General features: G+C 40.3%; 1 protein-coding gene and 1 long non-coding RNA gene across 3 annotated transcripts in view; one reads left to right on the forward strand and one right to left on the reverse strand.

Annotated features, from left to right (window-relative positions):
- The window catches only part of ANKRD31 (ankyrin repeat domain 31), a 200,973-nt gene extending 195,095 nt beyond the window's left edge, over window positions 1-5,878 (reverse strand). For both annotated transcript variants that reach the window (XM_030927266.1, XM_030927265.1), the window contains exon 1: window positions 5,583-5,878. In XM_030927266.1, coding sequence (XP_030783126.1) covers window positions 5,583-5,686 — 104 coding nt within the window. In that variant the 5' untranslated portion in view covers window positions 5,687-5,878. The remainder of the gene's footprint in view (window positions 1-5,582) is intronic.
- A 179-nt stretch (window positions 5,879-6,057) lies between these two features.
- On the forward strand, window positions 6,058-25,008 carry LOC115896456. Its single transcript, XR_004056345.1, has 3 exons — window positions 6,058-6,114; window positions 7,595-7,694; window positions 24,843-25,008. It is a non-coding gene; the product is annotated as an uncharacterized LOC115896456 (long non-coding RNA).
- The last annotated feature ends 357 nt before the right edge of the window (window positions 25,009-25,365 follow it).

Below are 25,365 nucleotides of genomic sequence, written 5' to 3' on the forward strand. Positions count from 1 at the left end.
GAGATCATTTGAGGGACCAGTGCTGGTGGCTTTTTTTCCTTCACATTTCTCTATACCAGAGAACTTGAGATTAATATTCCAGAATTATATCTGAGTATATGTTTTCATTGTATGCACTGACAGAATTCCTTTATTTATTTTGAGAGACAGTCTCTCTCTGTCACCCAAGCTGTAGTGCTGTGGCATGACCTTGGCTCACTTCAAACTCTGGGCTCGAGAGATCCTCTTGCCTCAGCCTCCCAAGTAGCTGGGACTACAGGTGTGCACCACCATGCCTGGCTATTTTTTTTAATATATTTTTTTGTAGAGCCAGGGTCTTATCATGTTGCCCAGGCTGGTCTTGAACTCCTGAGCTTAAATGATCCTGCCTTGACCTCCCAAAGTGCTGGGATTACAGGAATGAGCCACCATACCTGGCCCAGAATTCCTTTAATTTTTGGATTTACTTCTTACTATGTTCAAGGGAACATCACAGTAACAAAGAGAGAAGACAGATAGTCCTTGCCCCCAGGAAGCTCCAAATCTAGTAAGGGATACAGAGCTATGAAAATAAGCATGATATGCCATGAGTATGCTATTAGGCAAACTAAAATATTTATCTTTTCTATTTAAATGGGCAGAAAATGGACAAAAGACTTGAACAGACATTTCTGCAAAGAGGAAATACAAATAGCCAACAAGTACATGAAAAGATGTTCATCATCACTAATCGTTGGGGAAATGCAAATCAAAACCACGAGATACTACTTCATACTCATCAGGATGGCTGTTTATGAAAAACGAAAAATTAAGCCAGGTACTGTCACTCATGCTTGTAATCCCAGCTACTCAGGAGGTTGAAGCAAGAAGATGGCTTGAGACCAGTTCAAGGCTGCAGTGAGCTATGATCAGGCCATTGCACTCCAGCGTAAGTGACAAAGTGAGACACTGTCTCAAAAAACAAAAACACACACCCAAAACGTTCCAATAGTTCTCAGCATCAGAAAAATTGGCAATGAAAATTACTCCAGTCCTTAACTTTTCTGTTATAACACACCCTCTGTGAGAGTGAGTACAGGCTCCTGCTATAAGAAAAGAAGCATTTTCTTGGCTCTTTTCTACTGACCATTACTAAGGATTAAAAATTCATTATTAGAATATGAATTATACCATAGCTATGGTGCATTTTTCCAAGAAGTAAACCATCTATTAATGTCCCTCCAAAAAGTAAAACTATCTATTAATGTCCCTAAAAGTGTAAGTTTACCTCTTAAAATGTTGTGAGATTTTTGTTTGTTTGTTTGTCTGTTTCTTTTCAGACACAGTCACTCTGTCACCCAGGCTGGAATGAAGTGGTGCCATCTCAGCTCACTACAGCCTCCACCACCCAGGTTCAAGTGATTCTCCTGTCTCAACCTCACGAGTAGCTGAGATTATAAGTGCCTGCCACCAAGCCCAGCTAATTTTTTTATTTTTAGTAGAGACAGGTTTCACCATGTTGGCCAAGCTGGTCTCAAACTCCTGACCTTCAGGTCTTGACCTCCCAAAATGCTGGGATTACAGGTGTGAGCCACTGCACCCAACCAAATTTTGTGAGTTTTTTTTTTTTTTTATTTAAAAATAACACAAAAGGGGTATGGAAGAATTTTAGGGGATAATGACATTATTCTATATCTTGAATGTGATAGTAGTTACACAATTATGTTTGTCAAAACTCAGAATTGTACGCTTTAAAAGGTGAACTTTACGTAAATTCCTCCTTGAAGGGTGACAGAATATGCCACCCCAAAATAAGCCACTGTGACATACGGATTACCCTGAGCTAAAGGCAACTTGAAAAACAGCAGATGTTTCCCTTTTTCTTCTTGAAAACAGGAGATAAAAACTCCTATGTAAAAGATGCCCTCCCTGTAGAAGGAGAAAAGAAACATTTTTCAATAGCCAAGAGAATTCTGTACAAACAGATCTTGTTAAAATAATTCTTATCTTCCTTTGGCCTCCCTACATAATTTAGTTACTTTTCTACAACTGCCTCTCTGTTTAACCTAATACAAAAGCATACACGTTTTGCCATTTCTTTTTTTTTTTTTTTTTCTTTTTTTAAGATGGGAGTCTTGCTCTGTTGCCCAGGCTGGAGTGCAGTGATATGATCTCAGCTTACTGCAACCTCCACCTCCCGGGTTCAAGCTATTCTCCTGCCTCAGCCTCCTGAGTAGCTGAGACTACAGGTGCATGCCACTATGCCCGGTTAATTTTTGTATTTTTAATAGAGACAGGTTTGCACCTTTTTGGCCAGGCTGGTCTCGAACTCCTGACCTCAAGTGATCTGTCCACCTCAGCCTCCCAAAGTGTTGGGATAACACGCATGAGCTACCATGCCCGATCAGGTTTTGCTATTTCTTTGGGTCTTCATTTCCTTATGAGGACTCCTGTGTCCCATAAAACTTATTTTAAATTTACAGAAGTTTTAATATTTAAAGTACTTAATCTATTTCATATTTAATTCTTAGGCTTAACCAGGGCCCTATGAGGGGAAAGGCAGAATTTCTGCCCCTACTACAATCTTAATTAAAAATGAAAAAACTAATATAAATATGTTTATATTCTAATATGTAAACATAAAAAATTAACATTATACCAATAAAAGTACGAATAAGGGCCAGGTGCAGTGGCTTATGCCTGTAATTCCCAGCACTTTGGGAGGCTGAAGTGGGGAAATCACTTGAAGTCAGGAGTTCGGGACCAGCCTGGCCATCATGGTGAAACCCCATCTGTATTAAAAATACAAAAATTAGCTGGGCATGGTGGTGTGTGCCTATAGTCCCAGCTACTCAGCAGGCCCAGACAGGAGAATGGCTTGAACCTGGGTGGGTGGAAGCTGCCGTGAGCTGAGATCATGCTACTGCACTCCAGCCTGGGTGATAGAACGAGATTCCATCTCAAAAATATATATATATAATAAAGTCCTGATTCTTTCCTAAGGAAATTATTTTTAAAAACCCCAACATTTAATGTTTAAGGAAATTATCTCAGATTATTTGCAATAACAAAAAATTTTAAAAACAAAATGTTTTGTTTTAGAATCATATAATTTATAAATTATATCTTTATGACAGAAAACTATCAATAGTTTAGGGAAGAATTTTAATGACATTGCAAATGTTTAAAAATAATGTTAAGTGAAAACTGTAAACTTGTACAAATTGATTCAAACTTTGTAAAAGAATTATAGGTGCACACACAAAAGCCTATATAGAAAGCTGGAAGAAAATATACCAAAGTCTTAATACAGGTAGAATTAGATCAGATTTCTATCTCATTCATGCTTCTTTTTATTGCCCATGTTTCCTATAGTGTTTTTGAATAGACAGTATATTTATATGGTTCAAAATTCAAAAACCAGTATAGACTGGGCATGATTACTCATGCTCATAGTCCTCACTACTCAGGGAGCTGAGGCAGGAAGATCACTTCGGCCTAGGAGTTAGAGGCTTCAGTGAGCTATGATTGCACTATTGCATTCCAGACTGGACAACAACGTAAGATCCTGTCTCCAAAACAAACAATATAATAGGGTATGTAGTAAAATATCTCCCTGTCCCCTCAAATATAAACTTTCTTTCCCACAGGCAACCAAGGTGTTTGTTCTGTAACCCTTTCAGAGATATTTTCTAAGTGTATATATGTTGGAGGACAGAGGTAAAACTATTTTCTAAAAATAGAAGCACTGTGTCAAAGAGTATATGTGTTTGCAATCTTGATAATTGAAATTTTTTGAGTTTTGTATTAAAATTATGCCTTTCTTCCTCCACAGTTATAAAAGAATCCCTCCTTGGCTTCTTGTAATACTTTTTTTTTTTTTTTTTTAACATTTAAATCTTTGATTCATATGGAATTTTTTTGGAGCACAGTGTAAAGTATGGATTCAACTAAACTATTTTCTACATATATCCTTCATTGTCCCAATATCATTTTTTGAAAAATCCCATCATTTCCTCACCGGTTTGGGATGCCATCTCTTTAATATACTAAATTCCCATATGTATGTGATTTTATTTTGGGGGCTTTTATGCTGTTTATTGATCTGTCACTTTATGTGCCAGTATCATATTTAAAATATTTTATATCAGAAAATATTTTAATATCCTGTAGGTCATTACCTCCTTATTGTTCTTATTTTTCAGACTTTTCCTAATTGCTCTTAATTATTTTACCATACAAACTTTGGAATCAGTTGTCTAGTTCAACAGAAAGTCTTGCTGGTACTTTTATTTTGTTATTTTTTTTGAGATGCAGTCTCACTCTGTCGTCCAGGCTGGAGCGCAGTGGAGTCATTTCGGCTCACTGCAACCTCTGCCTATTTCTCATTACAACCAAAAACTATGAATGAATATTTTTTTAAAACTACTTGAGAACCTTGAAAAGTAAACAATAGCAGGTAGATTGGGGACTGAAGCTGAAATCTGAATAACAACCCATTTATTGATGAGTTTCAGTTTGTTTTCGGTTTTGTTTTTTAGTTCTTTTTTGCCTTTCAGCTTTGAACCATCCAGTGGGCACAGACAGTAAACCTACTTTTATCCAGAAGACCAAGGAAAATGACCCTTGCATGCCAGAAGGTATAGGGGAAAGCCCAGGGTTTTATTTTGTTTTCTCTCTTACCTCCCAGCCCTGCCCCAAGGCTGGCCCTAGCCTCAGAGCAGGCACCAACCATGCCACCAACCATGGCAACTGGGGAACTTAAAACTCAAGAGAAAATGTCTTTCTACCAGAGGAACTGGGAAAAGGGATCTGTATTGCCTTAAAAGCTTGGAGAGAATCCTCCTTTTTTCTCTTTTCTTAACTCTTTGTGCTAAAGGCTGTCCCCGTTGTAAGGAACTGCTCTATACTGAAAAGGCTAACACTCAAAGAAACCTGTCTTTCTGATCATATGAACTGGCAAGTGGGTATGATGAGGAAAGGGGCAGGAGAATCCTGGAGAGGAGAGAGAGGGAAAGGAGAATCGCCTAATTCTGTGTATGATCCAACTTAAGTCCCAGACACAGCCCTTACATGAAGCAGACCTAGTGGCCTCATCCCTGCTCTCTTTTCCCTGTGTCTAGCACACAGAATATGCTAGAGAAAGGTTTTGATAACCTGAAATACCGACTTCTTTGGATTTGTATGAAACTATTCGCATCCAGTTTGGCAGGGTCCAGTTTCCCCATCACACATTCTTTTTCTTGAGAGAAACCGTTACCCATTTTCCCAGAACTGAGCTACAAGTCTCTCGAATCAAAATGCAGTTAAGTTCAGACCCCAGATCTTTTTTGCTTGTGCAAAAAGACTTAAAGCCCCCAAAAAGGAAAGCCTTTTGAAAAATGCTATAAAGCCACCTAGTACAAAACTCATTTTGTCCCTAGCTGGTTGGGGATAGGTGGGGACAGACTGTGGTTGCTTATTTACAAGCTCTCAGCTCAGGCACGGCTGCCCCACAAGGCTCTGATCCTGCCCACAAGCACATGCTCTGGTCATGATCTCCACTCAAAACTCTGACCCTCTCAGAGGGCACCTGGGCCGCCCTGGCGCGAGGGTTCAGGCACTGTGGCCCTAATGATGGTCACCTTCTCCAGCGCAGCTCCTTTTCTTCCAGGTCGCTCTCCGTCACTGAACCCTCTATCACGGTTTCATCACTGTCCCAGTCTGGGTCCTGGAGGCCTTCCTCCATCTTTGCCTCACATTCAAAGCATTTTTTACCCTCCTCTAACTCCCTCTTGCCCGCAAACAAAAAAACGCTTTGAGGGCCAGAGGAAATTGTGAGTTAAAAATAAAAATAATATAATCGCAGCAGGAGCCGGGCCTTGTCGCAGGGCTGCTAAGGAGAGTGCAGAGGGGCCGCGAGCGCGGCGGGGTCGTAGTCCGGGGAGCCGTCCGCGGGTCCCGCCGCTCGCTGCCGGCAGGGGGCAGCCGCTCGCCACACGTCGGAGCCCTGCGCAGCGCTCGGCCCCTCCCCCAGCTCCCGCGGCCGGAAGTGGGCGGCTGGGCGCGCAGGCCTGCTCTGGGCGTGGCCTGCCGCAGCTTGTCTTTTTCGCGGTTTCCCATTCTCGGTCGCTAGACGTAGAGGGAACTGGGGTTGCTGCTGCAGAGACTGGAAAGGTAGGCGTGCCGCACCCAGAACTCAGGCGAGCCTGCTTAACACCCTTGGCCGGGAGGGTGACCTGCCACGCACCTGATGCTTGTGAGCCCCAGATAAAGGAAGAGCTGTCAGCTCCTGCCCGCCCCAGCAGCCCTGGCATTCTGGAGCCAGAATGCGACCTTAGACTTAACGAGTGTTTTTGCAGCCCACTAAGCGCTTCCTTTCCCTTTAATCCCTTGACAGCCTCTTTTTAAGTGTCCCCTGAGGTAGACGAACAGATATGTTTATCAGAACTTTTAGCTCTCAACTAATCTCAGTGATGTATTTTGTATTTTTTTTTTTCTCTCAACAACTCTTTGGTTACCTGAAATACAGATAGATTATGCAGGAAAGGCAGGATAGATGCTTTGTTTTTTCCCCTTTTATCAGTTTTTAGAATAATAGTCATGCCTAGCAACCTCCAAAAGTAGTCCGTTGTGTTTTAATGAAGTACTAGAATTTTATGTATTTGATGTGTTTCAGTCTAGTTGAACATTTTTAATTCAAACTAATTCAAAACGAAACCAAGTGAGCTTCCACTTGCCGAGTGAGAAAGTTCAAGAAAAGACCAAGTTGTTTTCCCATAGCAAGCGTTTAGTATTCACCTTGGAGTCTCCAGCATCTGGCACATATGAAGTCTTAAGTTTTGTCATAAATGGATGGAGCTAGAGATATCTGACTTCCCAATTCATTGCCCTTTTCACTATATGGAGTAGCTTTGCCGTTATTAATATTTTGTGTTTTTACTATTTATATTTAAGTCACTGCTATTTAAAATACTTGATTGGTGATTATCCTCTAAACTTGAGGCTGGGGATGGTGGCTCATACCTGTAACCTCAATGCTTTGGAGGCTAAGGCAGGAGGATTGCTTGAGACTAGAAGTTCAAGACCAGCCTGGGCAACATAGTGAGACCCCTATCTCTACAAAAAATTTGTTTTAATTAGCAGGGCATGGAAGCATGGGCCTGTAGTCCCTGTTACTCAGGAGGTTGAGGCGGGGGATCGCTTGAGCCCAGGAGTTTGAGGTTCCAATGAGCTGTGATTGAGCAAACGCGCTCCAGCCTGAGCAACAGAGTCATACCATGTCTCAAAAAACAAAAAATAAAAAATAAACTTACTTGAATAAGTAACTTAGTTAAATAAAATTCCTCACCTCAACTCCAGAAATTAGGCAGAACAGTAATAATATACAAAGAATTAGACCTGTTTTGTTTTTTTTTCACAGTAGTCCATTTATACCCTCCATGTCTAAATCAGACCTAAATTCCTGTCACATTTCCTGCTCACCCACTGTTTAATTAATTCATTAGTTCATTCTTCTATGTTACTCAAGCTGGTCTCCAACTCCTGGGCTCAAGCTATCCTCCCACCTCACCCTCCCAAATAGCTGGAACTACAGTTTCATGCCACTATGCCCACTTCACCCATTCTTTTTAATTATCCAGCTCTGCTTTCACAGGAATTGGGGGATGCATACCCAGTAAATGATGGTGAGTGGCTCCATTTGCCCCAGAGGGAAAGATGACTCCACCAGCAACAGCACTTGCTCCAAACAGCTGGTAACAAGCTAAGTACAATAAGTCCTCACTTAATGTCTGTCAGTAGGTTCTTGGAAACTGCACCTTTAAGCAAAATGACTTATAAGGAAACCAATTTTACCATGATCTAATTGATATATATGAGAGTTAAGTTCTTATAACATATTTCTGGTCACAAAAACATTGCCAAACTTGCAAATAAACACCAAAACACCTTTAATATTAAACATTGAAATAACTGTGAGCTACATATATGTTAAATATATATATTTAAGAACTGTCTTAAATATATATTTAATAAATATATATAAGAAATGTCATATATATTTAAGAAAGATTAATAAAAATATATATTTAAGAAAGACTAATAAAAACAAATAAGATAATTATTTACCTAGTCATTCCAGTTCAGGGTTGAGGGTGGCTGGAGCCTATCCTGGCAGCTCAGGGCTCAAGGCAGGAGCCAGCCCCGCACAGGAGGCCATTCCATTGAAGAGCTCGCTCACTCACACACACACACTCACTCATTCTGAGACCATTTAGATAGGCCAATGAGCCTAACATACACATCTTTGGGATGTGGGAGGAAACTGAAATACCTGGAGGAAACTCCACGCTGACATGGGGAGAACATGAAAACTCCACATATACAGTGGCCCCGGCTGGGAAGTATCATAATTTTCTTTCGTCATCAATGTTGAAACACCATTGAAAGAAATGTTATTCGAGGATCTGCTATAGATAACCTTCTGGGCCTGAAATTCACATTCTTTTTAAAAACGCTTTCTCCTTTGGCGGGAAAAAGTCAGTTATTTTTGCATCATCTATTCTCCTTTTATTCAAGAGAGTTGCTATGATTCAAAGAATGAAAAATAAATGCAGAGATGAGCCTCATAAATGCCAGTGTGATTCTAAATAAACCTTTTTTTGTTTGTTTTTATAAAATCCAAAGTTTCAGTGCAGGACAGAGGTGGAAAAATGGACAGAAGATCTGTTTTTAGGAATCTAGGCTGCAGTACAATTCAAACTAGTTTAAGCAGGTTGAGTTGAATCACGTAACTGAACCAAGGAGAGGTTTCCCAGGTATTTCAGGAATGACAGGAATCAGGTACTGAAACTGTGTTTCAAAGGAAATAGAGCTCAGCTTTCTTTTGAATTAGTTTGAATTTTCAAATAGATTAAAACATTGCCGAATATGTAAAAGTCTGTAAACATTATTGTTAAAAAATAATAATTGGCTACTTTTGGAAGTTGCTAGACACCATTTATTATTCTAAAATTAATAACAAAAAAAACTTTATCCTGCCTTTCCTACACAATTTATATTCAGAATAACCATAGTTGATGAGGGAAAAAAAATTTTTTTTTTTTTTGAGATGGAGTTTCACTCTTGTTGCCCAGGCTGGAGTGCTATAGTGTGATCTTGGCTCGCTGCAACCTCCCACCTCCCAGGTTCGAGTGATTCTCCTGCTTCAGCCTCCCGAGATTACAGCTGGGATTACAGGCATGTGCCACCTCACTCGACTAATTTTGTATTTTTAGTAGAGATGGGATTTCTCCATTTTGGTCAGGCTGACCTCGAACTCCTGACCTCAGGTGATTCACCCACCTCGGCCTCCCAAAGTGCTGGGATTACAGGCTTGAGCCACCACGCCCGGCCATAATTTTTAAGAAATGTAATTAAATTTTACTTGCTCTACTCCATTTAGCCTATAATCTTACAAGAAAAAAGTCCTCTTGGGGAATTCTTGTTGTAAAGGTGAATTAAAAAAATTTTTTTTGATGATTAAAAAGAAAAAGAAGGCTCATTATTTTATGATTACACAATATATTTTGCTTTTATAATTAAGATTCTTCCCTGCCTATAGCTTCATATTATTTGTTTCCTATCCAGGTTACTTTAGATCCTAGAACTGTAAGAGATGAGACTTTCATGGAATATTCGATTTATCATAACACAACATGAATCTCTAAGAGACTAAATCCAACAGCCACTTTTCACCTTAGTAATATTTCTCCCCCAAAATAAAGCTATATGAAGTATTTCACCAAGTATTCCATAAGTATTTTAAAATATACTTTCCCGACAGGGTACAATGGTTCATATTTGTAATCTCAGTACTTTGGGAGGCAGAGATGGGAGGATCACTTGAGCTGAGGAGCCTGGGCAACATAGACCCCCACCTCTACAAAAATAAAAATAAATTAGCCAGAATTGGTGGCGCACATTTGACCCAGCTACTCGGGAGGTTGAAGCAGGAGGATCTCTTGAGCCCAGGAGTCGCAGTGAGCTATGATTGCACCACTGCACTCCAGCCTGGATGACAGAGTGAGGCCCTGTCAAAAAAAAAAAAAAAAAAAAAAACACTTTCCAAAAAAATAATTTTCTCAAAGACTTAGACTTCTTTGTTAAACAAAAATAAGTTACTCATCCATTAACCCAAGCAATTCACATGTTTGGCACAAATTAAAACTGTCATGTAAACTTTTTTAATGGATGGGAATAAGTATGTAACTGAAAAATCAGGATATGTGAAATTGTAAAAGTAAACTGAGGCCAGAGCCGAACCGGGAACGAAGACACAAGGCAAATGGCAGTGAGAATAGCCTTTGTTAAGACTTGTGGGCGAGGTTCCTCGGTCCAAAGGTGCGGGCCGAGGAAGCTGCGCTGAGGGAGGAGGGTAGGGACCTTTTATAGCTTGAGCGATGGGGAAGTTGGTTGTGCAAAACAAGTCCTGGAGGGTCTTGAAACTGCAATGTCACGAGGAAGGGGTCTTTGGAAACTGATTGAAACTGCTGTTTACGAACTTGTGAAATGCAGGTGAGCTGCGGGTCATGGGGGAGTGTGGTTGCCCAACCAGAACTCTGACGCATGTAAGTCTGCGGGTGTGTACAAGGGTGAAGGGAGTCTTTAACAAAAGGCCTGCTATGCCGGGTAATGCTGCCATGTTGGGTCTAGATTCCTGTCTAACAGAAATCTTTTCTCAAAAACTGCAAAATGTTGGAGCACACAAAGACAAGTTTACACATGATTAAGTGTTGTTTCAGTACCTAAATTCGTTTTAATATCTATTTGTTTATGAGACGGAGTTCCACTTTTGTTGCCCAGGTTGGAGCACAATGGTGTGATCTCGGCTCACTGCTACCTCCGTCTCCCAGGTTCAAGCAATTCTCCTGAATCAGCCTCCCACATAGCTGGGATTACAGGCGTGTGCCACCACGCCTGGCTAATTTTTGCATTTTTTTAGTAGAGATGGGGCTTTGCCATGTTGGCCAGGCTGGTCTCAAACTCCTGACCTCAGGTGATTCACCCGCCTCAGCCTCTCAAAGTGCTAAGACTACAGGGGTAAGCTACTGCACCCTGCCCTAAATTTGTTTTTTAGCGATCATTATAGCTGATTCATATGTGTGGGGATATGTCAACCACAACTCCTATAGGCTGTCCCTTCTTAGTGCAGAATTTAATACGTTCAATTTTACTTTAAAATGGCATGAAATAGATATAAAACACTTCAGAAAGTTAGAAGTACTGTAACCACCCAATGGGTTCTCCTTGCCTGCTGCCTAGACAGAGCCAGTTTATCAAGACAGGAGAAGACAGGGGAATTGCAATGAGAGTAATTCACGCAGAGCCCGCTATGCAGGAGACCGAAGTTTTGTTATTACTCAAATCACTCTTGCCAAGCATTCGGGGATCAGAGTTTTGAAAGATAATTTGGCCGTAAGGCCTTGGGTAGTGGGGAGTGCTGATTGATCAGGTTGGAGATGGACTCATAGCGGGTGTAATTTAGGTTTTCTTGCTGTCTTGTGTTCCTGGGTGGATGGCAGAACTGGTTGAGCCAGCGTAATCGGTCTGGGTGGTGTCAGCTGATCCATCAAGCTCAGGGTCTGCAAAATATCTCAGGCACTGATTTTAGTTTTTACAATAGTGATGTTATACCCAGGAGCAAATTGAGGAGGTTCAGACTCTTGAAGCCAAAGGCTACATGACCCCCAAATTGTAATTTCTAATCTTGTAGCTAACTTGTTAGTCCTGAAAAGACAGACTGGTCCCAGGCAAGAAGGGGGTCTTTTCAGGAAAGGGGTATTTTCAATTTTGTTTCAGAGTCAAACCATGGACTGAACTCCTTCCCAAAGTTAGTTTGGCCTACACCCGGGAATGAACAAGGACAGCTGAAAAGTTAGAAGCAAGATGAAGTTGATTAGGTTGGATTTCTTTCACTGTCATAATTTCCTAAGTTATAATTTTGCAAAGGTGGTTTCAGTACTGTGAAATTTCAGATGATAGCCTGTATATAATTAGTATTTCCAAGATGAAAAACCTCTGAAGAATTGCTAATGGCATCTGTTATTCTGGCAATTGATTAAAAGATACAGTATAATGAAGCCCATAAAATCAGCAAAGTATGATTGAAAAAACTCTTGGCATTTCACAAAGGAGAATCAGAGGACTAGACACACCTAGAGGTAAATTATAACAACCCTCCCAACCCATTGCTCCAGATGCCTGCAAGATGTTGTTGCTATTCTATGTGGTCTCTACTATTACAGTTATTCATTGTTTAGTCTATTAGACTATAAATAATGTTTCTTTAGAAGCAGAAAGGGGCATTGTTAAGGGACAATAGTTATACACTGATCTTCTGTCTCAGAAGAAATACCTTACAACATTGTATAATTTATTATGATGTGAAAAAAACAATATTGGAACACAGACAATAAATGACTATTATATATCATCAAGATCTTTTTAAGGATTCTTAGATTACTTTCTCCTTAGAAACACAATGTAATGTTGGCATCAAAAATTGGCAAAGTAATAAGGCCATGACAGACTGTCAAAAAGAATTACAGACTCAAATGCAACAGCCTAGAGAACATGACATTGGTTTTGTCAACTAGTTTAACAAGTTTGACAGCTTCCTCCTTGTCTGCTTGTCCAGACAAGTGATACTCATTGATGGCCCAAATGCTAAGAAGTCTGTATTTCAAAGTCTTTCCATTTCTATTCCTCCCCACATCTGGTCTTTTTCTGTGATAGTAACTGATTAAAACATTGGATTTTAAAACATACTTAACCTAAGTCATAATTAAAGAAATAAACATTAAAACAACCAATGACACATTTATTGGTTTATTTTATCTATTAGTCTGGAAAAGATTTAAAAAAAAGATTGATAATGCTCAGCACTGGCAGTGATTGGGGAAAATAGGTGTTCTCCTATACTCTTGGAGGGAGAACAGATGAGTTCAGTCTTTTTTGGAGAGCAGTTTGGCAACATCTATCAAAGTGTTTCACATGGGCCGGGCACGGTGGCTCACGCCTGTAATCCCAGCAGTTTGGGAGGCCGAGGCAGGTGGATCATTTGAGGTCAGGAGTTTAAGAGCAGCCTGGCCAACATGGTGAAAACCTGTCTTTACTAAAAATACAAAACCTAGCAGGGCATGGTGGCACATGCCTGTAGTCCCAGCTACTTGGGAGACTGAGGCAGGATAATCGCGTGAACCTGGGAGGCAGAGATTGCAGTGAGCCGAGATTGTACGCCTGCACTCTAGCCTGGGCAACAGAGGGATACTCTCTTAAAAAAAAAAAAAAAAGTTTTATATGTATATACCCCTAGAGATAGCCTTTCCACTTTTAGCAATTTATTCCTATATTACCAATATGTTTGCACCAACTGCAATTTTGAAAAGTTGGAAACAAAGTAAGTGTTCATCATTAGGGGATTATGCAGTGAAATACTCTGCTGTCGTTACAAATAATGAAATATAGTTGTGTATTAGGACTGTATATACAGCTAGAGATAACTGCTTACATAGCATATTTATGGCTTTATCTTCGATTCTGTGTTTATTTGTGGTTGTTTAGGAAGGCTAAAGAGATAAGAAGGTATAAATAAAGCCCTCCACACATACCAAGATACCACCTGATCCTGATACTGCAGAACAACACAATTTTTTAATTTCTTCTTTTTATTGAGGTATAATGGACATACAGTGAAATGCACGAATCTTATGTGTTCAGTTCAATGTGTTTTCTGAGCCATTCTATATTTCTATATTTATTTTGTTTAACAGCATACTCAACTCTAAAGGAAGAGAATGGGAGTTGTAGGTGGGAAAAAAGATAATACACAAGCAATAGCTTGAATCTTTAAAGTATAATTTACATGAATAACACATAATAAAAAGAGAAATTGTAATAACTTCTGGACTGATAAGATTGCCAAATAAATACGTGATAATGGGATCTTCTTTGTATAGACCTGAAACAGCCATATAAACAGATTTAGACTAACGTATTAGTAGGTCTGCCACTGTAGAAAAAAATACCAGCTATACCCACAAAAAATCCCAGCCACAAGAAATTAATCAGAATCTTCACATAGTAAAAGAATGCAGTTCAATGATTTTTGACCCTCTCTCTCTTTGTGCATGTACACACACACACTCAACCACCTAAGTACTTAAAACAAGATCAAAAATATTTCCATCACTCCTGCCCTGTCCTCAAAATCCACCTACAAATTATAATTTTTCATATAAATGGAATCACTCTGTATGTACCTTTTAAAACTGGGTTCTTTTACTTAGTTTTATGTTTTCGAGATTTGCCCACATTGTTTGCACCAGGTCATTCCTTTTTGTTGCTGAGCATTGTTATATTACATAAATAGACTGAATTTGTTCAGTGCGTTCTCTTGTTAATGGACATGAGTTATTTTCAGTTTGGACACTGTAATGAATAAGATTGCTATCAACATTCCTGTTGAAATCTTTTTGTGGGTATATGTTTTCATTTCTCTTTGGGTACATAAATACCTGATGAGCAAAATCCCTGGTCATATGATAGGTATATGTTTAACTTTATTAAAAAACTGCCTTATAGTTCTCCAAAGAGAGTACCACTCCCAACAGCAACATATGCAAGTTCCCTTTGCGTCATATCTTCACGATCATTTGGTATTGTCAGTCTTTTATGTGCCAGCCATTTCAATGGATATGAAATAGTATCTCACTGTGGTATTAATTTGCATTTCCCTCATGCCTAATAATACTAGCAAATTTTTGTGTGCTTATTGGCTGTCTACACACCTTTTGTGAAGTGTCTATTCAGATTTCTTGCACACTTTTCCATTGGGCTGTTTGTATTTTTATTATCAATTTCTAACATTCCTTTATGTATTCTGGATATGAGGCCTTTATCAAATATCTGTATCATGAATATTTTTTATTAGTCTCTGGCTTGTCTATTTTTTTTTTTTTTTTTAACAGTTGGGGTCTCCCTTTGTTACCCAGGCTGCTGGAGTGCAGTGGCATGAACATGACTCACCGCAGCCTCCACTTCCTGGGCTCAAGTGATGCTTCCACCTCAGTCCCCTCCACCCTTCCAAGTGGCTGAGACTACAGGCACACACCACCATGCCTGGCTAATCTTTTAATTTTTTGTAGAGACAGAGTTTCGTCATGTTGGCCAGGCTGGTTTGGAACTCGTGGGCTTAAGCAATCTGCCCATCTAGGACTCTCAAACTGCTAGAATTAGGTTTGTGCCACCACACCTGGCCTCTTAATAGTGTCTTTTGATGAGTAAAAAGGTTTTAATTAGGATACTTTCCAATTTATCAGTTTTTTTTTCTTTTATGATCAGTGTAGGTGTTAGTTTCCTAAGGCTGTAATTAACAAATTGCCACAAACTGGATGGCTTAAAACAACAGATATTTATTTTTTATTTATGTATGTATTTGTTTTTTAAGACGGAGTTTCACTCTTTCACCAGGCTAGAGTGCAGTGGTGCAATCTCGGCTCACTGCAACCTCTGCCTCCCGGGTTCAAGCAATTCTCCTGCCTCAGCCTCCTGAGTAGCTGGGATTACAGGCACATACCACCATGCCCAGCTAGTTTTTGTATTTTTAGTAGAGACAGGGTTTTACCGTGTTGGCCAGGATGGTCTCGGTCTCCTGACCTCGTGATCCACCTGCCTGAGCCTCCCAAAGTGCTGGGATTACAGGCATGAGCCACCGTGCCCGGCCAACAATGAGATTTGTTATCTCACCATTCTGGAGGCCAGCAATCTAAAATCAAGATGTGGATGGGGCCATGCTCTCTCTGAAGGTTGTAGAGAACAATCTGTTCCATGCCTTTCTCTTAGCTTCTGACTTTGGCCACAATTCGTGGCATTCCTTTGCTTGTAGATGCATCACTCCAATCTCTGCCTTCATCATGACCTGGTGTTCTTGTCTGTTTCTGTCTCTGGGTCTCTTCTCTTCTTATAAGGACACCAATCGTATTGGATTAGGGTCCACCTTACTCCAATATAAACTCACCCTAACTAATTACAACTGCAATGACTTTATTTCCAAATACAGTCACATTCTTTTTTTTTTTTTTTTTTTTTTTTTTTTTTTGTGGTCAGAACAGAGTCTTGTTCTGTCACCCAGACTGGAGTGCAGTGGCACAATCTCAGGTCACTGCAATCTCCTCCTCCCAAGTTCAAGCGATTCTCCTGCCACAGCCTCCCAAGTAGCTGGGATTACAGGCATCTGCCACCACACACAGCTAATTTTTGAATTTTTACTAGAGTTGGGGTTTTGCCATGCTAGCCAGACTGGTCTCGAACTCCTGACCCCAGGTGATCCACCCACCTCAACCTCCCAATGTTCTGGGACTACATGCATGAGCCACTGTATCCGGCCAAATACAGTCACATTCAGAGGCTTTGCAAAGGAAATAAATTTTGGGGGGATACTGTCAAACCCAGTATAGTGTTTTTTGTGTCTTGGGTTAGAAATCTTTGCTTAAGCCAAAGTCATGAAGATATTCTCTTATTCTCTTTTGTTTTCTCCTGGAAGCACTATGGTTCTAACTTTACATTGAGTTCTGTTTATCTCATTTTTTTTGTGTATGTAATGAGGTAAGGAACAAAGTTTATTTTTTTTCCATATGGATATCCAGGTGTTACAACACCTTGGGTTAAAAAGATAAGCCTTGGGCGACTGGCAAGATGGCCAAATAGGAACAGCTCCAGTCTACAGCTCCCAGCGAGATCAACGCAGAAGGAGGGTGATTTCTGCATTTCTAAATGAGGTACCCGGCTCATCTCATTGTGACTGGTTAGACAGTGGGTGCAGTTCATGGAGGGTGAGCAGAAGCAGGGTGGGGTGTCATCTCTCCCAGGAAGGGCAAAGGGTCAAGGAACTCCCTCCCCTAGCCAAGAGAAGCCGTGAAGGACTGTGCCTTGAGGGATGGTGCTATTCAGCCTAGAAACTACTTTTTTCCCATAGTCTTTGCAACCCACAGGCAGGAGATACCCTCGGGTGCCTACACCAGCAGGGCACCGGGTTTCAAGCACAAAACTGGGCAGCCGTTTAGGCAGACACCGAGCTAGCTGCAGGAGTGTTTTTTCATACTCCAGTAGCACCTGAATGCCAGCAAGACAGAACCATTCACTCCCCTGGAAAGGGAGCTGAAGCCAGGGAGCCAAGTGGTCTGTCTCAGCGGATCCCACCCCTATGGAACCCAACAAGCTAAGATCCACTGGCTTGAAATTCTCGCTGCCAGCACAACAGTCTGAAGTTGACCTGAAATGCTCCAGCTTGGTGAGGGGAGGGGCATCTGCCATTACTGAGGCTGGGTTGTTGAAGAGCAGATTCACCAAGGTTGAAATGATGGGAAAAATGTTATGGGCAGCCAGAGAGAAAGGTCAGGTTACCCACAAAGGGAAGCCCATCAAACTAATAGCAGATCTCTCTGCAGAAATCCTACAAGGCAGAAGAGAGTGGAGGCCAATGTTTGACATTCTTAAAGAAAAGAATTTTCAACCCAGAATTTCATATCCAGCCAAACTAAGTTTCATAAGTGAAGGAGAAATAAAATTCTTTACAGACAAGCAAAAAATGCTGAGGGATTTTGTCACCACCAGGCCTGCCTTACAAGAGCTCCCGAGGGAAACACTAATATGTAAAGGAAAAACTGGTACCAGCCACTGCAAAAACATACCAAAATGTAAAGACCATTGACATGGTGAAGAAACTGCATTAACTAATGTGTAAAGTAACCAGCTAGTATCATAATGACAGGATCAAATTCACATATAGCAATATTAACCTTAAATGTAAAAGGGATATATGCCACAATTAAAAGACACTGACCAGCAAATTGGATAAAAGGTGAGGACCCATTGGTGTGCCGTATTCAGAAAATCCGTATCGGTGCAAAGACACACATAGGCTCAAAATAAAGGGATTCAGCAATATTTACTAAGCAAATGGAAAGAAAATAAAAAGCAGGGGTTGCAATCCTAGTCTCTGATAAAACAGACTTTAAACCAACAAAGATCAAAAAAGACAAAGAAGGGCATTACATAATGGTAAAGGGATTAATGCAAAAACAAGACCTAACTATCCTAAATATATATGCATCTATTACAGGAGCACCCAGATTCATAAAGCAAGTTCTTAGCGACCTACAAAGAGACTTAGACTCCCACACAGTAATATTGGGAGACTTTAACACCCCACTTTCAATATTAGACAGATCAATGAGACAGAAAATTAACAAGGATATTCAGGACTTGAACTCAACTCTGGACCAAGCAGACCTAATAGACATCTACAGAACTCTCCACCTCAAATCAACAGAATATACATTATTCTCACCACATCACACTTATTCTAAAACTGACCACATAATTGGAAGTAAAACACTTCTCAGCATGCAAAAGAATGGAAATCATAACAAACAGTCTCTCAGACCATGGTGCAATCAAATTATAACTCAGGATTAAGAAACTCACTCAAAACCACACACCTACATGGAATCTGAACAACCTGCTCTTGAATGACTACTAGGTAAATAACAAAATTAAGGCAGAAATAAATAAGTTCTTTGAAAACAATGAGAACAAAGACACAATGTACCAGAGTCTCTGGGACACAGCTAAAGCAGTGTTTAGAGGGAAATTTATAGCACTAAATGCCCACAGGAGAAAGCGGGAAAGGTCTAAAACCAACACCCTAACATCACAGTTAAAAGAACTAGAGAAGCAAGAGCAAACAAATTCTAAGGCTAACAGAAGACAAGAAATAACTAAGATCAGAACAGAACTGAAGGAGATAGAGACATGAAAAACCCTCCAAAAAATCAATGAATCCAGCAGCTGGTTTTTTGAAAAGATTAAAAAATAGACCACTAGCCAGACAAAGAAGAAAAGAGAGAAGAATCAAATCGATACAATATAAAATGGTAAAGGGGATATCACCACTGATCCTACAGAAATACAAACTACCATCAGAGAATAATATAAACACCTCTACACAAATAAACTAGAAAATCTAGAAGAAATGGATAAATTCCTGGACACATACACCTTCCCAACTCTAAACCAGGAAGAAGTCAAATCCCTGAATAGACCAATAACAAGTTCTAAAATTGAGGCAGTAATTAATAGCCTACCAACCAAAAAAAAAAGCCCAGGACCAGACAGATTCACAGCTGAATTCTACCAGGGGTACGAAGAGGAGCTGCTACCGTTCCTTCTGAAACTATTCCAAACAATAGAAAAAGAGGGACTTCTCCCTAACTCATTGTATAAGGCCAGCATCATCCTGATACCAAAACCTGGCAGACACACAACAAAAAGAGAAAATTTCAGGTCAATATCCCTGATGAAGATCGATATGAAAATCCTCTATAAATTACTGTCAAACCGAATCCAGCAGCACATCAAAAAGCTTATCCACCACGATCAAGTTGGCTTCATCCCTAGGACGCAAGGCTGGTTCAACATACACAAATCAATAAACATAATCCATCACATAAACAGAAACAATGATAAAAATCACATGATTATCTCAATAGATGCAGAAAAGGCCTTCGATAAAATTTGACACCGCTTCATGCTCAGAAACACTCAATAAACTAGGTATTGATGGAACGTATTTCAAAATAATAACAGCTATTTATGACAAGTCCACAGCTAATATAATATCACCACTGATCCCACAGAAATACAAACTACCATCAGAGAATAATATAAACATCTCTACACAAAGGTGTAGTTTTTGAATGGGCAAAATGCCCATTTTGAATGGGCAAAAACTGGAAGCATTCCCTTTGAAAACCAGCATGAGACAAGGATGCCCTCTCTCACCACTCCTATTCAACATAGTATTGGAAGTTCTGGCCGGGGCAATCAGGCAAGAAAAAGAAATAAAGAGTATTCAATAGGAAGGGAGGAAGCCAGACTCTCTGTTAGCAGATGACAAGATTGTATATTTAGAAAACCCCATCATCTTAGCCCAAAAACTCCTTAAGCTGATAAGCAACTTCAGCAAAGTCTCAGGATACAAAATCAATGTGCAAAAAATCACAAGCATTTCTATACACCAATAATAGACAGAAAGCCAAATCATGAGTAAACTCCCATTCACAATTGCTACAAGGTGAATAAAATACCTAGGAATACACCTTACAAGGGACATGAAGGACCTCTTCAAGTAGAACTACAAACCACTGCTCAAGGAAATAAGAGAAGACAAATGGAAAAACATTCCATGCTCATGGATAGAAAGAATCAATATCGTGAAAATGGCCATACTTCCCAGAGTAATTTATAGATTCAATGCTATTCCCATCAAGCTACCATTGACTTTCTTCACAGGATTAGAAAAAACTACTTTAAATTTCATGTGCTACCAAAAAAGACCTAGTATAGCCAAGGCAATCCTAAGCAAAAAGAACAAAGCTGGAGACATCATGCTGCCTGACTTCAAACTATACTGCAAAGCTACAATAACCAAAACAGCATGATACTGGTACCAAAACAGATGCATAGACCGATGGAACAGAACAGAGGCCTCAGAAATAATGCTACACATGTACAACCATCTGATCTTTGACAAACCTGACAAATACAAGCAATGGGGAAAGGAGTCCCTATTTAATAAATAGTGTTGGGAAAACTGGCTAGCCATATGCAGAAAACTGAAACTGGATACCTTCCTTACACCTTATACAAAAATTAACTCAAGATGGATTAAAGACTTAAATGTAAGACCTAAAAATCATAAAAACCCTAGAAGAGAACCTAGGCAATACCATTCGGGACATAGGTATGGGCAAAGACTTCATGACTACAACACCAAAAGCAATTGCAACAAAAGCCAAAATTGACAAATGGAATCTGATTAAACTAAAGAGCTTCTGCATAGCAAAATAAACTATTATCAGAGTGAACAGGCAGCCTACAGAATGGGAGAAAAATTTTGCAATCTATTCATCTGACAAAGGGCTAATATCCAGAATCCACAAAGAACTTAAACAAATTTACAAGAAAAAAAACAACCCCATCAAAAAGTGGGCAAAGTATACAAACAGACACTTCTCAAAAGAAGGCATTTATGCAGCCAACAAACACATGAAAAAAAGTTCATCATCACTGGTCATTAGAGAAATGCAAATCAAAACCACAATGAGATACCATCTCACACCAGTTAGAATGGCGATCATTAAAAAGTCATGAAGCAACAGATGCTGGAGAGGATGTAGAGAAATAGGACTGCTTTTACACTGTTGGTGGGAGTGTAAATTAGTTCTACCATTGTGGAAGACAGTGTGGTGATTCCTCAAGGATCTAGAACCAGAATTACCATTTGACCCAGCAATCCCATTACTGGGTATATACCCAAAGGATTATTAATTATTCTACATGTACACGTATGTTTATTGCAGCACTGTTCACAATAGCAAAGACCTGGAACCAACCCAAATGCCCATCAACGATAGACTGGATAAAGAAAATATGGCACATATACACCTTGTAATACTATACAGCCATAAAAAAAGTTGAGTTCATGTCCTTTTCAGGGACATGGATGAAGCTGGAAACCATCATTCTCAGCAAACTAACACAGGAACAGAAAACCAAACACTGCATGTTCTCACTCATAAGTGGGAGTTGAACAATGAGAACACGTGGACACAAGGAGGGGAACATCACACACCGGGGCCTGTAGGGGCGTGGGGGGGCTAAGGGAAGGATAGCATTAGGAGAAATACCTAATGTAGATGACAGGTTGATGGGTGCAGCAAACCACCATGGCACACGTATACCTTTGGAACAAACCTGCATGTTCCACACATGTATCCCAGAACTTAAAGTATTAAAAAAAAAAAAATAGCCTTTCCTCATTTAATTGACTTAGTGCCTCCACTTACTTTAAAAACAATCACACATGTTTCCTGACAGATGACAGCTGTCAGAGTTAATTATTGATGAAATATAATTAGACTGTATTGTGGATGTCAGTCTCATATTGTCTGCATTAGGAAAAAATGTGAATGTGTGTTCTTTAGTTTAAAACATCACACGATAGAAAATGATTATGAAAGTGGAGATGTGGCTCAGTCAAGGAAAGCATTAAATAAGATGAGGGAAGATTGAAGGAGTAGTTTTCTAGACAAAGAAGAGAGAAAGGCCACAGTGGGTATAAAGATTAACCACCATGGCACAGGCACTGAATGACATAAAACCAAAGCTGGCTCTACATTTGGAAGTGCATCCTAGCAAAGAGAAGAAGAATGTGATTTCTTTATGACAGTTCAAAGTTGGGTCCTAGTTAATTATTATATAAGCAGTGAAGCAGTAGTCAGCCAATGCTGTCTGCAGTAACCTAGGTGGGTTATGCATAGGCAATGCAATTACAACTAACATAAGCCCAAGTAGAGTAGGCATTATTTTGTTTTGTCTCCTTTCTTCTTCAACCTTCTTTTTCTTTCTTTCTTTCTTTTTTTTTTTTTTTAAACGAAGTCTCATTCTGTGGTCCAGGCTGGAGTGCAGTGGCACAATCTCGGCTCACTGCAACCTCTGCCTCCTGGGTTCAAGTGATTTTCCTGCCTCAGCCTCCCAAGTAGCTGGGATTACAGGCATGCACCACCACTCCCAGCTAATTTTTGTAGTTTTGGTATAGACAGAGTTTCACCATGTTGGCCAGGCTGGTCTCGAACTCCTGACCTCCAGTGATCCGACTGCCTTGGCCTCCCAAAGTGCTGGGATTACAGGCGTGGGCCACTGGGCCCGGCCATCAACATACATTTTATCTTGTCTTTCTTTCTTACTGCCCTCCTCCAACTGTCCACCTTTTACATGGTTCTGTAATGTAATGTCTGTATTGTTGATAGAAGGACTAACTCACTCTCCTTCAAGTAGGGCTCTCAGAGAACTGAGACTGCTAAAACTTATTCTACATATTATTATTTATTCTTTCCTGGTTCTCCTTCTCCTTTTAGCTAATCACGAAGTCTGACCCTTTTAGTATTGGAGTGTGGGGAGGACAGAAAGATGGAGAGAGGGAGGCAGAAAAGTTCTTACTAGATTAGTGTCAATGGTGTACTGGAACCAGCTCCTACTAGCTTGTAAGAACTAATTGTTAAACTTTCAGGAATTTTCAATTCAGTTATTACATACAGCCATTAATGTATATAAAATTAAATTAAATAACTTGTATTTAAAATAAATGCAATAAATACTAAAAACTCATCGCTTCCTAATTATTTTGCTACATTTTACTCTGGGATCAGAGGAGGATGAGAGCCAGGAAAGAAACGAATAATAATGTAAGGAAAGAATTTTAGAATGTTTACACCACAAATAACTTACAAATCAGGGCTATCCTCCTGACAAAGATTCTTTGCTTAGCCAAACCTTAGTCAGGAGCCTTCCCCTGGGTCCATCTGAGAGAGACATCATAAAATCCAGTTTTAGCAAAGAGCTATGTCAGTTTAGCGAGAACTTTTCAGTCTTAATATCTGATCACCCTTGATGTCTGATGAGGTTCCTCACCCTCTACTATCCCCCGCAGGCGAGGTCTGATCGCACTGGCCTGTCTTTAGCAAGAATATTGTTAGGTTGGCTTAGCCAGAATCTTACCCTTGATGTTTTACCTCTTAGTAATTTTCAATCCACTGACCCCACCCTACTCCTTGGCTATAAATGCCCACTTGCGCATGCTGTGTTCTGAGGTTGAGCCCAATCTCTGTCCCTCACTACGAGACCTTATTGCAGTGATCCTGAACAAAGTCTTCCTTACTGTGCTATAACACGTGTCACTGAACAATTTTTTTGTTTAACAACTTCCCCCTGGTTGTTAAACATTTACCAGCACACAGCTGAGTAGTATTGTTCTAAGGTAGTTTTGCACCCTCTGAGTATGGGATTGGTTTAAAGCTGACTCTATCATAAGGAATTCCGTAATGCTTTTAGAGACCTGACCCACCATTGGTAGGTAATCCTTCATATTCAGTTCACTTGATCTGGGAGAATGTAAATTCTTTTTTTTTTTTTTTTTTCTTTGAGACATAGGTTAGCTCTTGTTGCCCAGGCTGGAGTGACATGGCATGCTCTCAGCTCACCGCAACCTCCGCCTCCCGGGTTCATGTGATTCTCCTGCCTCAGCCTCCCGAGTAGCTGAGATTACAGGCATGCACCACCATGTCCGGCTAATTTTGTATTTTTAGTAGAGACGGGGTTTCTCCATGTTGTTCAGGCTGGTCTCGAACTCCTGACCTCAGGTGGTCCACCTACCTCAGCCTCCCAAAGGGCTGGGATTACAGGCATGAGCCACCGCACCCGGCCAGAGTTTTGCTCTTGTTGCCCAGGCTGGAGTGCAGTGACATGATCTCGGCTCACTGCAACCTCTGCCTCCTGGATTCAAACAATTCTCTTCCCTTAGCCTCCCAAGTAGCTGGGATTACAGGCATGTGCCACCATGCCCAGACAATTTTTTGTATTTTTTAAATAGAGACAGGGTTTCGCTATGTTGGTCAGGCTGGTCTCGAACTCCTTACCTCAGGTAATCCACCCACCTCGGCCTCCCAAAGTGCTGGGATTACAGGCATGAGCCACCTTGCCCAGCCTCAGAGATTCTTTATTTCATCCTTGGAATACAGAACATAAAGTCCATCTCCATCTTCCCTACTGAGAGCTATTCACCCTTTAAACTGCCCTATGAACAGGATTTAACCATGCTGGTTCTCACTTGAACACATCTCCTACGTAGCTTGTAAGGAATACTTGTTGCCTGAATAAATTCTGGCAGTACACACTGATCATTCTCTTTGCTCTACCATCATGCCATTTATGATCAGAGCTAATCATAGTTTCTTATCCATTAGGTTCCTCAGGTGTGAATCAGATACCAGTCTTCTGTGTCCCTAAATGCAGAAGACACATGTCAAGCCTTCAAGAGATTCTACCGAAACCTCTTTCACCAGACTTGACTGGGGGAGAGAGACAAGTCACAGCCTACCTGCAGCCCACCTGCAGATTTCTCTAAATAAATCATCACAAAAATCTCCTGCACATCTCTCCTTTCTCAAACGTTTAATATCCTCAGTGTAGATGACGGTTGTTGGTCATCCTGTGTTGAAATTCCTGTAGTGTGGTTGATCTCACAATTAATTATAGTGTATACCTATTGTTTCTTTTTTTCTTTTTTCTTTTTTCGTTTTCTTTCTTTTTTTTTTTTTGAGACGGAGTCTTGCTCTGTCACCCAAGCTGGAGTGCAATGGTTCAACCTCGGCCCACTGCAACCTCCACCTCCTGGGTTCAAGCAATTCTCTGCCTCAGCCTCCCGAGTAGCTGGGATTATAGGCGCCTGCCACCACACCTGGCTAATTTTTGTATTTTTAGTAGAGA

Source organism: Rhinopithecus roxellana, chromosome 3 (assembly GCF_007565055.1).
Source record: "Rhinopithecus roxellana isolate Shanxi Qingling chromosome 3, ASM756505v1, whole genome shotgun sequence".
In the NCBI taxonomy this organism is placed as follows: domain Eukaryota; kingdom Metazoa; phylum Chordata; class Mammalia; order Primates; family Cercopithecidae; genus Rhinopithecus; species Rhinopithecus roxellana.